The sequence below is a fragment of the Netta rufina genome (genome assembly GCF_964035555.1).
Source record: "Netta rufina genome assembly, chromosome: 3".
Lineage (NCBI taxonomy): Eukaryota > Metazoa > Chordata > Aves > Anseriformes > Anatidae > Netta > Netta rufina.
The window spans coordinates 3,334,858-3,351,929 of NC_140125.1; the positions used below are offsets into that span (position 1 = coordinate 3,334,858).

Consider the following 17,072-nt stretch of genomic DNA (forward strand, 5'->3'; position numbering starts at 1 on the left):
CCGAGCTGGTACTTGTGCACTCACAGTAATTATGAATGGCAATATGATGAAAAATTCAAATCAACGGATTTGTTCCAGGATAATATATGGTCAGTAAGTAAATTCTGGACATTAACAAAATTAACTTTACCTTCATCTTTGCTCATTGCCCTCTGACCCTGGCTGCTGACAGAGTCTCCATCTCTTTGATGCTTTTGACTAAGTCTTACATAAAGGGCTTTCTGCATTGCTGGAAGAAAATCTGGTACATTAATGGATGGTTTATGGCCCATATGACTACTCATGCAGTCTGACTCGCTTCCACCTTGATGAGACTCTTGAGCCATAAGGTGAGCTTGGTGGTCTGTAAATTCTCCATGCCACGTTCCATCTGCAGTAAAAAAAAAATAAACAGTCAGCAGCTATCCCATACAAGCTTTTAGAGCAAAGGCAGTAAGACACAAAACACAATCTAGCAAAACTAGCACAACATATTACACAAACGGAAATCATCATCTGAAAATGTGCATATGGTGAAGGCATCACAACAGGTGTGGTTTTCTCTCCAATATTCTTTCAGCTGCTCAGTTTCCAAGCCATGTTTTAACACTGTACAACTACAAACCACGATATGAAACAACAATTATTAAATGTCCTTACCACCAGAGTTATTAGCTGGCTGGAAGTTATGTACAGCTTGATGAGAATAATAATTGTCGTAGAAATCAGCTGGGTTCTGAATAGGCTCGTAATTCATATTCGGCTGCCGCTCACCAGGCATCTGCTGGTACTGTGGCCCTGGAGGACAATGATTATCTCTCGGCATATTCACCATATGTCCTTGAACTCCTGGGCCACTGTAAGATCCACCAAGACCTGGTGGTGTCAGAGGTGGACCACCTTGCTGTCCTTGCATAGGCATGCCAGACTGGTTCTGTGGTCCTAGAAAGCCTGGTGGAACACCCTGCATAGGAGGACTTTGCGGCATTCCTGGGCCTTGAGGCCCTCCACATGGATGATGTCCAGGAGAACCTGGGTGCATTGGCGGTCCATTATGTCCTTGCGACATGCCAGGTCCTGGCCCTGGACTTGAACCTGGATTATACATATGCTGAGAATGGGGGTCATTTCCCTGAAACGGTGGTCTTGGTGGCGATGAGCTGTTATAAAAGGTTGGTGGCCTATAGGCAAAAGAAAATTAATAAATCACTTGCAAAAATTTTTCACTTACAAACAGCCTACTAGCTATCTCTTCCCCATCTTCACTCCTACAGATTCCTGTTTCATATATATTTGTTTTCAAGTTGGATAAAAATCTGAAAGAAAAATAATTTTCAAAACAAATAACTGCGTATGTTACAAATAGCTCATAACACATTACTGAGCTTGTCTACAAGTAGAACTTTTTTTTTTTTTTTTTTTAATGAACACATCCAAAACTGAACATTTGATGCAACTACGAGTTTTAGACATGTCACAGCCAACAATCTCCATCGGGAGGTTCCATTGTCTTTGGTATGGAAAGATCCAACCATAAAAAGACTTTAGAAGGAAAATGAACTTTGCTCAGCCTGCAAATGGAGATAGACAAGACAGGCACAGAGCCAAAACAAGAGCCAAAGGAGTGGCTTTCTGGAAGGTCAAGGCTCAGTAAGTAATCCTTTTAAGGAAAGCATTAAATGAATAAATAATTGATAGCCACTATTTGACGGATCATTAATTTAACAGTACACTCAGAGGCATATACTGACATAAACTAAGAGAGTATTTTATGCATTTATGTAGCCATGTTCTAGGAATTCTACAGAAAAATCTAAAACCTACTTTTTTCCAATTTTGTGTGCTAAATCCACAGTAGGCTTCACAACAATTTCAAAGAGAGATGGTATTTTCTTATATTCTCCTGAAGGATCTTGATAATTCTCTATATCAGACTCAGAAAACGGATATTGCTCTGGTGGGGTTGGCAGAAGCCCAACACCTGGTGGTGGCTTAGGGAGAGGAACTATGCCACGCTTTCTGAGTTCCTCCAGTTCTTTCTCATCTTCATTTTGTGGTTCCTCTTCATTATTCAAAACCTAGAATGAAGCAATATAGCAAAGAGTCCATTATTTTTACAGTATATGCAATTCAATTTAGTCTTGCATTTTCCATTTAAATGTAATTACCTGCTGCAGTACTAGTATATATTGGCATCAAACTCAGGAAAATTAGAAAGCTATTATTATTTGTTCCATAGGACACCAATTTACATCCAGAAAGAAAATGACAGAAATGGAATTCTAAATTCTAAAATTCATAATGCTTTTAGTGTTAAACCTACATCACCTTTCTTTTAAGACCTGTTGTATAGTAACTGGGGGGAGATGTGAATATACTACTTAACACAAAGGTCAGAATTTCATGAATCATTCAGAGGAGGCAACTCATTCCTTTCTCCACCCTGAGTTCAGAAGTCAGATGATATCTAACATCAAGACAACCAAAGCTACACTTCTTGTTATGGAGTGCACGGAGACTTGCACGGAAAGGGAGTCTAAAAGTCCATGGGCAGAATTACTAGCTGTGAAAATAAGTGAGTCAGATATGACTGAAAAATAATGGGTGGCAAAGGGAATTTGATGTATGGAACCAAGTCACAGACCTGCAGTGCTAAAGAGCAACAGGAAATAATAGCATTGTTAGAGTTTAGCACCCAAGCGCCGTGGAAATTTCGAGCAGCACCCTCCATTCTTTTTGGGGAAACTCACTTTCAGACTACAAATTGCTCACCTTATCCAACAACTCTTTTGTTTCCGCAGTCAAAGGAGCATGAGAAAATTTGCACTTATCTCCTTGATAGCATTTTGCTCCTGTATGGTAAAACTTGCAAGGGAATTCATGTAAGCAAAATGTTAAGGATTCCTAACAAAGGCTGATTGTTAGTCTGCACTGTTTGGCAAGTTTATTAAATTCAGTTATCAGCTATCCTTCAATTTTTCCCAAATCCTTTTATCTTTTCACAGCAGTATCTTAACAGTTTTGAAAGCTAATAACCAACTTACCTCTTAGTTTCACTTACCATTCTACTAATAATTACGTTACTGTAGCTTGAACATTATTTCTGACTAGATACTAAAACTGTGATTAAAAAGATCAGTGTCTCATTTCCAAATACAAAAAAAAAAAAAAAAAAAAGAACAAATCAGGGTTTAAAAAGTACATGGATATCAGGATTTTAAAAGTGTAAGGACAAAAGCATGTAACTTCATGCTTTTTATCTTCTAAGACATTAAACATCTTCCTAAGCTAAACAAAACCAGTAATTTCATACATATTTTCTCCTCCTACTGGAGTAGAATAATTATCTTCCTCTAGTAAATCCATATATACTTTTGTATAGTCTCTTAAGAAAAGACATAGACACCCTCTGAACTCATTTACATGAATTAGGAGTAAATATCAACAGTCAGTTTGATTCAAGTATTTTTTTAAGGATATTGTGCAAGTAAATGCAGTTCTCTCCTTTGGTGCAGTAACCCTGTATGTAAAACTTGCAGATTTCCTTTTTCTTTTCTATCTCTGCATCATGATCAAATTTACACTGCTCTCCCTATAAATAAGAAAAGAGGAGAAATACATTATCAATCTGAAATGCTGATTAATTCCATTTTACATTTAAAGAAAAGCATCCTCCTTAGCTGAATTTAAACTTTTTATCATTACTAACACAGCATTATAATGTAAGTACGTTCCTATTAATGGGGAGGGGAGGGGGGGGGGGGGGTTAGACATGGAAAAAGAATTCCTGAATCTAAGTTCAAAAGAATATATGCAATGGTTAAAGAAAACAAGCTGGTCTTATGGCACCAGTTCTCTTCTCTGTTTCTGTTTATCAATTAACATTAAAAAGACATTTAAACAAATATTTAAATAGTTTACTGTTTGTTTTTTTTTTCCCATACAAACTATTGTGCACTTAATCAGAAAATCTGATTCTCTTTTAACATCATGTGGTAGAACCAAAATAAGTCCAACGAAGTATTAAACTATTCCATGTAGGAAAAATGGAGTCCAATCAACATCAAGTTGTCAACCACATCATGTTATACATCAGGATTTGGTTGCTGGAGAAGTTATTTTTTTACTTCTTTGTGATTATTCTCAGGAAAAATACACTAAATGCTCTTTCAACTACTGGTTTTAAAACTGAAGGTGGCAGCAAATCCTCATCTTACTGGAGCATAACATACTAAAATACATAAAGCCAGCAAAAAATGCATTCCTTTCAATTTGCCCCCTTGGTTTAGGCAGAAAAGCACACTAATTTTCACCCTCACTTTCACCATCTGAAAAAGAAACAGAGAATGTTCTATCATGAAACACACAGAAGAACTGAATATAAATGGCGCACTCACTTATTTGAGAAGGATGGAGTTTTTCTTAAATGTATTTTCTAACTGACTGAACTATTCTGACATCAGAGGATTCAACTTCACAGCAGCATTAGCTTCAAAATGAAGCAACAGCAATTTTTTAATGCAATAACAGACTGTCTTGCTAGGGTTTTTGCTTGCCAGCTGACTGCTCTGAATAGTATTCTCTTCTTTCTGTTGCCTTCCACTTGCTGGCTGAAGGAAGATGACTTCAGTTCTTTGGTAGGGGAACTATTACTACAACCCCACTTTTTACTTTAGAGAGAGAAATAATTCAGCATAATTAAGCAATTCCTTCAATGTTTCAAAATTCTAGTACCATAAAACAGATAAATGATCTAATACTTTCAGGAATCATTGCCTATCTACAGATTCCACACCTAAGATTCGTTACAGATTTGCACGGCACATTGTCAGTCTAAGTTTATAATACTATCACAGAGGTTTTTACTGTAAACACGCTAGTTAGCAAACACAACCATTTTTAATAGAATTGGTTATAATCGTAGAAGTGTAACAGAGGGAATATTTTCCCACAAAATTTTCTGTTGGCATTTATCTATAAATATGTCAAACATAAGAAGTAAAAACTCTGAGTTTCAACCCATTAAGTTTTTCTTATACCAGCTAAGTAAAACAAAACAAAACAAAAATCTTCTCCCTTTCCTCACACCAAAGAAGTATACCGACAGACACCACGCATATTTACCTTGATACATCTCCCTTCAAGGAAATATTTACAAATTTGTTTGCCTTTGTGTTCCACTGTATGCTGATTTATGAATTCCTGACTCATGTTAACCCATTTCTTCACTGGTTTGCCATCCTGTAAGGAAAATGAACATCCTGTTGATGCTTACTTATTAAGTCCAGCTGCAACAGTGTTAGAGCATATTTAGTGCAGTAGTTACCCCTAAATGTGATTAACTACACCATGATTAAGTTCTTAATATTATACTCATAGATCAAAATAAAGGTAAACACACACACTTGTACATAAGAAAACTTGCACATTAGAAAACCTAGCTGCTTTAATGCTACATTTGCTATAGATGCAATCAAATCAGAAACTTCTCACACTACAACAGATGTTCTGTCCATTCAGTGAACTTATTTACCTCTTACACTTCATTTGGAAATGCTCAAAGGCAGGGCTGGCTCACAGGCACGCAGCAAGCCAGCTCCCACCTCCCTAACTGAGGGCACCTCTGAACATGGGCTTTGGTAACTACCCCTGCGACGTGCCACCCCTGCAAGCCTTAACGTAAAATAACATTCAGTTACAGAAGAGCCCAAACACAGCATTTCCTAGTTTTTCCTTGAACTATGCAGTGCTAGCAGCTTGTTGGCCACCAGGAGTCAGCCTTTAATCCTCATCAGTCAGCTCGGTAAGCACATTGATTAATGCCTGGCATTTTCAAAGACAACACCCTGTTCCAGCACCAGGTACCCCGGCCAGAATGCCTCCCCCAGGGTCCACCTTTTTCTGCTGTTCTCTACCCAAACTGCACTGCCCTTTGTGACAGAGCTGCTGCTTCCCCATGTGATGAGAGGGGAGAGTTGAGGCACGTGGCTGGGAATGGCGATTCACCAGTGCTTCTGGGAAGAGAGCAGCAGAGGGCACTGAGCAGCAGCACTGGTGGTGCAGGAGCTCTTGCTGCTGAGAAAATCCTGAACCATCAACCACCTCATCTTTGCATTTCCTTCATAAATATACTGTAATCAAACCTTATCACCCCATGTTACCACCACGCGTGGTGTTCAGTTCAAACAAATTCCTGTTTTTACTATTTTAATAAATTTGTACATGAATATAGGAGTAATGCCTGTAGCAGAGTCGGAAGCTGAACAATCATCCAGATATCTAGGCTACCACCTCAGCTATAAAGCTATATTTAATCTAACCTCCCCCTCTACCTGCTTCTCACATGATTTTTATGCCTTATTTGCAATGGTAGGTGGTCGCCTACTGATCTGCCAATAGAGGGAAATTAAGCTTTTCCAATTTCTGATTTCCACAGGAATGAGCAGGGCTCTGACTGCTGAGTAGGAACTTCTGAAATGGAATGGATGTGGTTCCTCACAGCAATCAAACTGAAAACATGAGCATCAGCACATCTTGTGTCTGCACTCAGTTTGCTTGGCAAATTAAGCAATGTCACAAAACATTAAAACGAAGAACAATTAGCGGATTTTGTTGACATTGAGAAGCAACGTCTTGAACATTGCTTCGGGCTAGGAACACCACTCCTGGGTCAGTGGAGATCCCATCTCTACTTGGAACACATTAAATCCAGAGAAATCTCAGCTGCCCATAACAAAGACGTTCTGAAACCAGTACTTGATCCTATTCAAGATTAATTCAAATACCAAACAAAAACAATGCCCTGAGCCTTTCTGAGAGCACTGAAAGTCAGTTACCATCCCACACCTCAAAGCACTTGAAACAACAGCTCAAGGAAGGTTGAAATGCTCCAGTTGTGTCACTGAGAGTCCCGGGGGTGCAGCTGCATGGCAGAAGAATCTCATCAGTCACCCCACCACACAACTCGGCATCTGCGTGGCAGAACTCATAACTTCGCTGCAGCCAGGAGCCCAGCTTTTTGTTTTCTGTCTCCTAGCCCTGCTGGGGCCTGCCTGCAGCTGCCTCCTCGTCTCCACCCTTCCCCACAGCTTGGAGACAGAGCTGGATGACAGGGCATGTTCGGCAGCACCAGTAAGGAGGAGTCCTATGAACAAGCATCATCCTCACAGATCCAACAGCTGCCCTTCTCCCTACCACATACAGGGCAGGGAAAGGAAAATCTGATCTGGACCACCCAGGAGCCCACGAGAGCTGGGCCATCTGCAGAGCACAAAGATAAATTACCATGGCTGAACCACGCATTACTGCGTCAGCAAGAAGCCAGCCACGTGTATTCTTCAGTGCAGGAGGGAGGAGAGCCGCAGATATTTTAGGGAGAAAGATAAACTACCACTGCCTCAGAATCTGATCTCAATGCGCTGTATACATTTAAATGTGAGTTTGCTTAAACGATGTTTTTCAGCCATGGATGGGTTTGATCTTTTAATCAGCAATTCTGTTTCGTTTTGGTTTGGTTTGTTTGTTTGTTTGTTTGTTTTTTCATTTAGATAGTTGAAGAGTGGTGTGACAAATTTATTAATACCATGGCAATATCAAACACCAAGTTTTCTCTAATTCCTATAACAATAATTGGTAATTCCTGTAATAAATAATTACTAAGCCAAAACCAAGGTCATATACATTTCCATTTCCACCACCATAGCTCTGGAAAGAAGCAGAATCCTTCATGATTCAGAAGAAAATTAGCAAAACATGTGAAGCCATCCAGTTTCTCCACTGAAAAAACTGAGGTGGATTGGTAGTAGCAAAATGTCATCTTTTAGAAACAGTTAACATGGAAGCTCATAAGCTATTCAAAATCAAAGCTCATAAACCACTTCTGTTATTTTTTTTTTATTTCCAAGAAAAACAAGAAAATGATCTATTAGTTTAAGTTATCAACTGTACTTTGTACATCAAGTGCAGTAAAATTCTTTTAAGGGGAAACTGACTTTTCTAGAGACAAGAACAAAAAGCAAAAAACCATGTACTTTTAAATAGTCTTCCGTTAAAACAAGATGTCCAGTCATTTGAAACAACTGCATTAGAAAGTCAACTTTAATTCCACATACCTCATGGAAGCCATCAGATCCTTTATTGCCTCTACCCCTTCCACGATCTTTACGCTTCAATTTCTTCTGCATTCCACGCCCTCGACCAACATTGTAATTATTACCTCTTTGAGAAATACCTGAAAAACAGCAATGACCTTTTTAAATGACCTCAGAAAGTACAGACAGTTACCTAGTGACAACAAATGCAGACAAATATAAAGCTAAATATCTTTTTGCAGTCTGAATTCCCAAATACTGTCTTGAATCATGACTTGGCAAGTAGAACTACACCAACCAGTTATAGTTCTATGCAACTGCCTCCTCTTTGAAAAGCTCTTCAAAATCAGTAGCAGACTGATAAACTGAATATAAAATTAATCTCATTCAAAGCAGCTTCTCACAATTAGAAGTGCAGACATGTGACTAACTAGCCCAAACACTTAAAATATGTGTGTGCTATGTGGACACTTTCTGAACACAGAACTAACCGGTACAATTGGCACCCAGGCGCACACACATGCATCACAACATCCCAGAAACTAGAGATCATAACCTAAGGAATATAACAGAACAACTCTGAATGCAATAATATTTAATGGCAACTGTTTAGAAGCCTCAAGGCCGTACTTTTATAGCTATCAGCATGCCAGTAGGCATGGCCTCAACTAAAAGCATGGAGACGGGGTATCCATCTGCTTTCTCATTAACTTAAAACCAAATAAAAACAAAGCTCTGCAGACATCATCACATCTGCTTCAGGTGGTAGCCACCCCACAACAGCAAGGCTGATTCCAGATGACTTGCAGACAGCTCTTGAAGCAGCATTACCAAGCAGCACATGAAGGAACACTTTTGTCTCAGCTAAGTAGATTCTAACAATCTTTTGCCAATTTATTTTGTTCTGAACCAAAACAGAACACAAAAGATCACCCCAGTAGTAAATGAAAGAAAGCTTACTAGCTTTGTGTAACACCGCATTTTCTTGAGAACTATTCCGATGGTTATGTCATACAATATCCTACTCAAATTTTGTTTGTCAGACAAACCTTTAGCCACAGTTAAAGGGAGACAATTTTGCAAACTGACTGAATCAACAGTTTCTGAAATATGAACTTTGATGCCAACCTTGTATCTCAATAGAAAAAGCAAAGAGAATAAGTGAAGTATTTCTAGATGGCAGATCAGGATACCTCTGAAACCAGTATGCACCGTCTCCTGTGTCTAACCTTCCACACCCTAACAGGTAGCAATATAAGAAGATGGGGGAAGTCAGAAGTCCCTTCATAATACAGAAACCAGAGATGTAAGCTAGCTTAACGAGTTGCACTGCCATGTTAAGGAAATGATCAGACACCAAATGAAAGGTGCAAACAAGACTGCTTACGTAACTAAGTTTATGTAACTAGGGCATGAACAAAGGCCAGCAGGACTCTTTCAGAATACTTTTTCATCAAAATTTGTATCAGTCCAGCTTTGAATGAAATAAAAGTTGTGAAAAGAAAAATAAAAGGATCTTAGCATACTTACAGGGCAAGCTGATCAATGTATTCAGGCACCTATCAAAACTTCTAGGTACTTTATATAATTTTATATACATATATACACACACATACACACAAACAGGGCCTAAACTGGATATTGGAATTCACCTAATACATACTCCTTCCCCTCCCCTGCATCAAGTTCCATTTCAGACTTTCATGAAATGCCCCAGAAAAACACTTTATGACACAGCCCTATGATTCCTTAGTCAGTTACATAATCAAGAGCTTTTTTTTTTTTTTTTGGTAAGGTTTTATTTATTTTTTTACTACACAGACAATACCCAATATTCGATCTTTTCCTCGATAAATGCAACAGTGCAACCCTATGATGTTCTTCCTTCCCAATAAACAGCATACCATTGCTGATGAGAAGCTGCTACCTCACAGGAAAGCCACTGCTTGCAGCTCTCCTCATTCAGCTCTCAACACAAACATCCTGAAATGGTGCATGATATAACTGCTACTGCCATCCATTACTACAGCTAACAATTCAAATTATCTTACCTTTCTGGATCCCTTTCATCCCCTGTTTTTTCACTGGTTCTTTCGGAAATGGAGGTCCTAAATCACTACTGGAGGTCTCTTTAGCTTGCCTGTATTGTTTAAGCTGATCGGCAAAATCTTCATCTTTTTCTTCCTCGTTATAATTACCAAAGTTTTCATCACTGTAATGACTATAGTCATCATACTCCTTACTTTTTACACTTTTTTTATGTTGCATTTTCTGTGAACTCATGTAATTTCCTGATACGTGTCCATGCTGTATGAAAGGGATTGTATTGTTTAGAAGCAACTCAATATTTCAAACACCACCCCTCCAAACTGCTCTACAAAACCAATTGTTTTTACTCTTATTGTCATGCTGTCTACAGATCTGCATAAACAAGCATTAATAATAAACAACAGAAATCAGTTATTCAGTAGAAATTAATACATTTGACTCTGAGTGCATCAAAATAGGGAAAAAAAAGCTTTTTTGTTTTTGTTTTAAACAAAAGAACAGCATCAGGATTTATTCTCCAGAAAGCTTCTCAGAGAGGCTGACAAAGAATTTTAATGTATGCAGTCCTAAGCATTTCTAAGTACTACTTCTAATCTGTAAAGACGTTCTTCTAAAAACAAACAGCGTGAGTAAAAAATAAAATACTGATTAGAACATGTTCGAATCACATACAAATATATTCAGATCCTTCACAGTTGAGCTTAGATCACATATATAAGAATGCATAGTGGCATTCCTATGTTTAGATATTTACTTTATATTACAATAGGCAATATAATATGCAAACAATTTTAAATACAAGACTTTCACACTTAGTTGGGAGACTTTGTGCTGATACTGCGTGTCAACAAGATTCTTTAATGCTTGTTTTGCTGGAATTTGAGAAGTTACTGGACATTTGTCAAGAAGCAAAGCTGATTAACTTGTGGAGTCTGCAACTGAGCTGCTTCTTGGAACTCAGGCTACTTTGGTGTACAGTGTTCAACAGTTTGAAGAGTATCCATTCAGGGAAAGTCAGCAGGACTGAAACAAGAATCCTATGTTTACATTAATAACAGAGTTCTCTCTTAGTAACAGCAGGCAGAATTAAAATTTAACTTGTTATATCCAATATCTGAAAGGTTAATTAGAACTATGATTAAAATAAAATCTTTCCCTCATGATCTCCATATCCTGATAATCTTGGACACAGATGATGCAATCTGCCCTGTCTCTGACAGTCAGGATGAAATATTTCTTTTGACCCCTCCTAAGCCAGCACTGTCCCTTCTCCAGTTTCTGCAGACAAGATCTTCAGTTCGCTAATAAATCAGGCTGGCTTAGAGCTTTCTGGAATGGTTTCAGGCTAAAAGGAAAGTCTCCTCTCCTCCAAAGTAATACGGTTCCAACAAGCCTCTAACTACTCTATCTCACCTTTAGAGAATAGCATTCTATTTCACCCAGTGGTCTCAGAAGGGCTATTGAGCTGCACAGACTGAGAAAAGCCAGGACAAATTGAGCTATCAGAAAGCAGCAGCAATTCTAGATATTTAAAGGTGACTTTTCAAGAGCTGTTTCCTTAGTACCGTCTAAATCCGAGGTAGGCAACAGTAAAGATATCTTAATAATCACCTGATAGAAGAAAAATAGCATAAACCTTGTTTACAACACCTACACTCATGCTACAGATAACACTTTACATTTGGAAATCTACCCACAGGAGATGAGAACTATACGTACTTCCTGAAATCTGTGAGAACAGGCTCTTTGATCAAGTCAGCCTTCGAAAAACAAAACATTTACATTTTTAAAATTGCACCCAAATAAATACACGGGAAATCAAGTTTAAAAAAAATACTACCTGACTGAATGAAGAATCATAATCTCTGTATGAAGAACTGCTACTCTTTTTATGTGATCTTTCTGTACGTTCAATATCAGAGTCATGGCTGTAGTCTGAACTGTCATCACTGGAAGGGGAGTTATGCTGGAGAAAAAAAAAAAAAGGAAACAGAAGAAAATAATTCTCTAAAATGCTGTTACATAATTTACTATGTAACTGGTTTGCTGCATGTGAACTTAAACGGACCCCTAGCCCAAAATATGGCAGTTATTTTCTTAACTCTAACAAACATCCGCCTCTAGGTGAGACCAAAGAAAGCACAGTGTGACGACCCACTCTCTTTATCAGAGAAAGAGATTTGATCCAATAAGGCTTTCGAATGAAAACCTTGAGGGTTATGTGGTTACTCTAGGTTCTATCAGTTTCCCTTGGGTTTCTCTCTCTGAGACCTTCTTCTTTGCAACATAGCAGAGATGCTGCTGGAAGGCTACAAAATCTGGGAGACATCTAGAAACTTGCCTATGACTACAGAATAGATTGGCATCCCGTCAGTTTCTGCTGGGAGAAAACTCAACATTATTCCATTACAAGAGCATTTAGAAGTATTGGTTTGTAGAAGATTTAGAGGGGAAACTAGCTGCAAACAAATCAATTGTAATTCTTCTGCTCCCCTTCTCAAAACCATACCAGAACACTATAGTTCTGTGATTTGTAGAAAATGGCAATCAAGTTTAATTTTTTAGGAGAAAGTTTTGTGAATCTCTTGCATCTACTTAAGAGTCAACTAAAATAGGTTCTATGCATTATCTTAAGGTTAAGTGTACTGAAGAATTCACTCAACTGGCACGAAATCTTTTCTTTCCATAAGTATGCTAAGAAAACGAACAAATGAAATTGAGAAATTTACAGTATGCTTGTTATTGTAAAGAAGTTCTCACTCCCTGTGCTGCCACGACCTTTGTTAGTGGCCAGTGCTTATGTTATATTGCTGCTTAAGATATAAACAATTTCAGAAGTGGTTTAACACTTTGGTCTTTTATGTCAGAACTGCCACAACCACTGACAATGTCAAAGTGCAAAAGGCTCCCAAATGTGTTTTGTAAACTGCAATTAAGAGAAATGTTGAAATAAATAAACATCCAATGAAAATGTGTATCACAAATAATATAGTTAAACCCCCAATCTGATTATGCATTTCTTTTAAAGACAAGCTGACGAAAACCAAGTTTATGAAATGCACTTAGTCAAAGCTAACAAGTAAGTTTCTACGCTATCATTTGAAATGTGCTACGGCTGGATTACTTAATGATTTATGACCTCTTACTCCACACAAACTATCACTGAAATACATGAATATGCACTGCCACATGTCAAGGTCTACTTAAATTCTTTAATACTGAAATGCATTGATAAGATAGGAAACTCAAAAAATGCACTTAAGTCCAAAAACTGCCTAAATAGTAATAATACCGTTTTTAGACTTCTCTCGTTTCCTGGATTCTCGTCTAAATCCGGAAACCTGGAACTAAAACAAGCACTTTCAATACTCTGGTTTGCATTTTCTAACCTTATGCTTATCCCGTCTTCTCCTTTTTGACTTTTTCTTTTCTTTTTCTTTTTTGCGTTTCTTCCGTGATTTTCTATGTCCTTTCTCATTTTTCTGTTTATCATCACCTTTTGAACCATGTTCTTTCACATCTTCATAAGCTGCATCATCTATTTCACCATCTTCAAGCTCCCCATCTTCTCTGTAGGAGGAAAAAATATCAATACAATAAAATTACATAATATTATCTCCCTTGTCTGTCCAACAGCACAATAAAAACAAAGCCACACAATATTTCTTTCCACCAGTTACATTTTCATACACAAGCATATACATATTATAGTACACTTAACACCCCAAAAACTACTAGGATTTTCTTGTGAAGAAAAATTGAATAAAAGTCATTATACGCACTTGAATTGCACTGCAAAATAATAATAATAATAATAATAATAATAATAATAATAATAATAATAATAATAATAATAATAATAATAATAATAATAATAAAACTATGGTGTGTTTTTTGCTTTGACTTCTCAGAACAAACGCCTTCCCTTCTTCCATAATTTCCTCCAACACAGCTAAAACACAGCTTCAATACCCACAACACCAAAACCCACTGCCGCACTTAAACCCATTTCAAACTGAAAACATAGTTTGACCATTTCTAGAAATACTTAACTACAATGCTATTACTTCTCTTTCTGTTGCTGTACTTGCAGAACAGATTTAGTCAAATTTAAAGGCAATTAAAACTCTGTGAAAACCATACAGGTAGGAGTAGTAGGAAGAAAATCAAGCAGTTGGGCACTGCAGGATAAACAATGCACCATCCTGTGCACACCTTTCCTTCAACACACTGTTTCCTGGAACTTCAGATGCGTCTGTGCTAACTAGTGTGCAATGGCCAATGGCCTGAGCAGTTCCAAAAAGGAAATTACTTTGGTGGTTAAACTGAATCTTTAAAATAAATTAATGGTAGTGGATGAAAAGAAGGGAGCAGTTAACATTTGAAGTCCATTTGCTGGAATCTAAACACAGATTACGCTATTTTTCTAAGACGCCTTTGGTTTTGTTTGCTTGTTTTTCCAAATTTCTAGCACTGACTTTTGCAGGGGTTCTTTTCACACAACACAGCAATAACTGATACAATAAGCATTGTAGATGGAACCGTTAACTTGCGCAGATGAACATGACAGTGTCAAAAGTCTTTAAATTGGAATTAACACCAAAGGATGATTCAAAACCCAACAAACATATAAGTATTAACACAAAACGCGTCACTTCAAGTGCTTGCTGACTAGAAAGGTTAGTGCTCATCTTTACCTGTACAGGGGGAAAAGAGTCTATCTATAGATATATAAAAGAAATACATCCAACAAAACACCAGCTAACCTCTGCCCAATCCCTGTTTCTAGCCTATTTTGTGAGACGGCTGAAGCAATCCCAATCCCCTTTCTGTTATTTGCTGGGTTTTGGTTGTGGAAGAACACACTACTTTCAAACTTACTGGCTCTATAGAACTCTTTCTACATTACTTTCCACTGCGTCAGGAATTCAGACTCTGTAGACATCACAGAACCTGACACAAACACAACGCTGTATTTTTGCATGGAGACTACCTGAAAATGGTGTGAAGCCCTGTGGTGCCTGCAACCACCACCCTGCGAACGTACCAGATTCAGCAGGTACTTAACAGAAAAGCTGCTGGGGGGGGCAACAAGGGGAGAAGCCCACAGATACTACGGAACCATATACAAGTTCAAAATAGGAAATTGAGGTTTTCGTCACAAATCTCTACCCTGTAACAGTCAGAATGCTCATTTACTAGTGAACAGACATCATAAATCTTGAAGTGGGCACTGCCAACAACAGCTGGCAAAACCAGCTGTGAAATCAACACTGTGAAAAAGGTAGTTAAATAAATCTATGTATTGTTTTTGCTTTTTTCTAACTTGTATTTCTTACTATGGAGGATCACTTGGTGGTCCTAGAACTACTCTTGCATATACTGTTCTTTGCTACCGGTGGGCAACTTCTGCTCCTCTCTGCCAACAGACAATCACTGCCGTATGCTTTGATTCGAGACTACTGTTCTCTCATCTTTATACAAAACAGTAAAAAAAAAAAACAAAAAAAACCCTTAGTATGACATTTAATGACATTTAGACAAACAATGTAGTATATTTAATATCAACCAAATTACTTACAAAATGATGAAATACTAAGAAAACCCTAAGATTAATGGAAATTGTCTGGGAAGGAATTTGTTATTTGGAATGCAAATATCTGCTGATCTAGACACTATTTGAGGAAAATAGTACAGAGTAAAATACAGTTTTTAATGAAGACAGAAAAAAATAAGACAAAACAATCTTCCACTTGATGGGGAGAGTGTTAAAACGGTAATATTCCTTGCGTACTGCTAGTCTGGAAGAGTCAAAGGCTTTATCCCGTATGAAACAGGAATGCAACAATGTCTGTTAATAAAGCTTTGAAGTTTTTGCCTAGTCAATGACGCTGAGTTCCTTGCAGAATATTTTCTGATGTCCCTGGAAATGCAGGAGTAGTGGGAGGCAGGGAAGACAAGTGAACCCAGAGTCATATTACACTGGTTGTGATCTACGCCTCTCTACATTTCAAACAACTAAGAAACTGGGCATCAGAGGCTTTCAAAGCCTTCTGTACCTAAGGAACAACGTAGCCAGCCCTCCCCATCTCTGATCTGCTCACATCTCTGTTATGCAGCAGCTCAGAGCACTTACATTAGAATCACATACACACTTTTTTTTTTTTCCTAAAGCACAGAGTTGAAGTAGAAAACTGTTCTACATATGTGTCCACATTCTGGACTGAGGCACTGCTGCACGTTTAAAAGGAGCAACTGCAAAATCAGCTCTTTATTGTGATGCATTCTGACTGACTTGCTACCATAAACACATACTGAAAATGCATTACAGGATTTAAAAAAAAAATAAAAAAATCATTCATCACGATTGCACTGGGATGTCTCTCAGTACAACAGCCAACAAAAACTACTAGAATTATTAGCTTAACAGCTTCGTAAACTGAAGATTGAAGATTTCATACCAAGGCTTAATCTTTGTTAAGGACAAGGTTGTCTATAAGCAGTAACAAAAGACCCTAAAGTGCAGAGAGAGGCACAGTGCTCCAACCTTTCGGTGTGCACCTGCTGAGGATAACTTCTGGTCTCCGAATGGAAACTGGACTTGACAACAAAAAAATTAAAGCTGTTGAAATTTGGTCTCTCAGAGTAGCAAGAAGTGACAAAGCATTAAAAAGACCTCAGACACAGCAGACCGGTAAGCCTGGCAAAGCTGTAACTTGTCAGGCCCTGTGGCATTCGCATAAAGATCTGCCTTCCTGAAACAGAAGGAACTTAAAGTCAAGATGTGAACACAGCTATCATTGGAAAAAGATGACATTGACTTTACGTGCCGTGCCTTGCTGCTGTGAAAGGGAAGATGGGCACAGGCCTCGTTGCTCTCACTTGCAAACAGAGCTAGACGAAAGAGGCAAATGATTTGACATACAAACCAAAAGACGCCTAAATTAAACCCAT

General features: G+C 38.0%; 1 protein-coding gene across 2 annotated transcripts in view; it reads right to left on the bottom strand.

Moving 5' to 3' along the window:
- Positions 1 to 17,072, bottom strand: part of ZC3H6 (zinc finger CCCH-type containing 6) — a 31,252-nt gene that overhangs the window by 3,776 nt on the left and 10,404 nt on the right. The window contains exons 2-11 of one of the 2 annotated variants that reach the window (XM_084283718.1): positions 13,508 to 13,688; positions 11,959 to 12,084; positions 10,121 to 10,376; positions 8,091 to 8,209; positions 5,104 to 5,220; positions 3,458 to 3,571; positions 2,752 to 2,859; positions 1,804 to 2,057; positions 640 to 1,160; positions 131 to 370 (exon numbers count right to left, since the gene is read on the bottom strand). In XM_084283718.1, coding sequence (XP_084139844.1) covers positions 131 to 370; positions 640 to 1,160; positions 1,804 to 2,057; positions 2,752 to 2,859; positions 3,458 to 3,571; positions 5,104 to 5,220; positions 8,091 to 8,209; positions 10,121 to 10,376; positions 11,959 to 12,084; positions 13,508 to 13,688 — 2,036 coding nt within the window. Of the gene's footprint in view, positions 1 to 130; positions 371 to 639; positions 1,161 to 1,803; positions 2,058 to 2,751; positions 2,860 to 3,457; positions 3,572 to 5,103; positions 5,221 to 8,090; positions 8,210 to 10,120; positions 10,377 to 11,958; positions 12,085 to 13,507; positions 13,689 to 17,072 lie in introns of those variants that run through there. The other variant, XM_084283719.1, reaches the window with a different exon arrangement.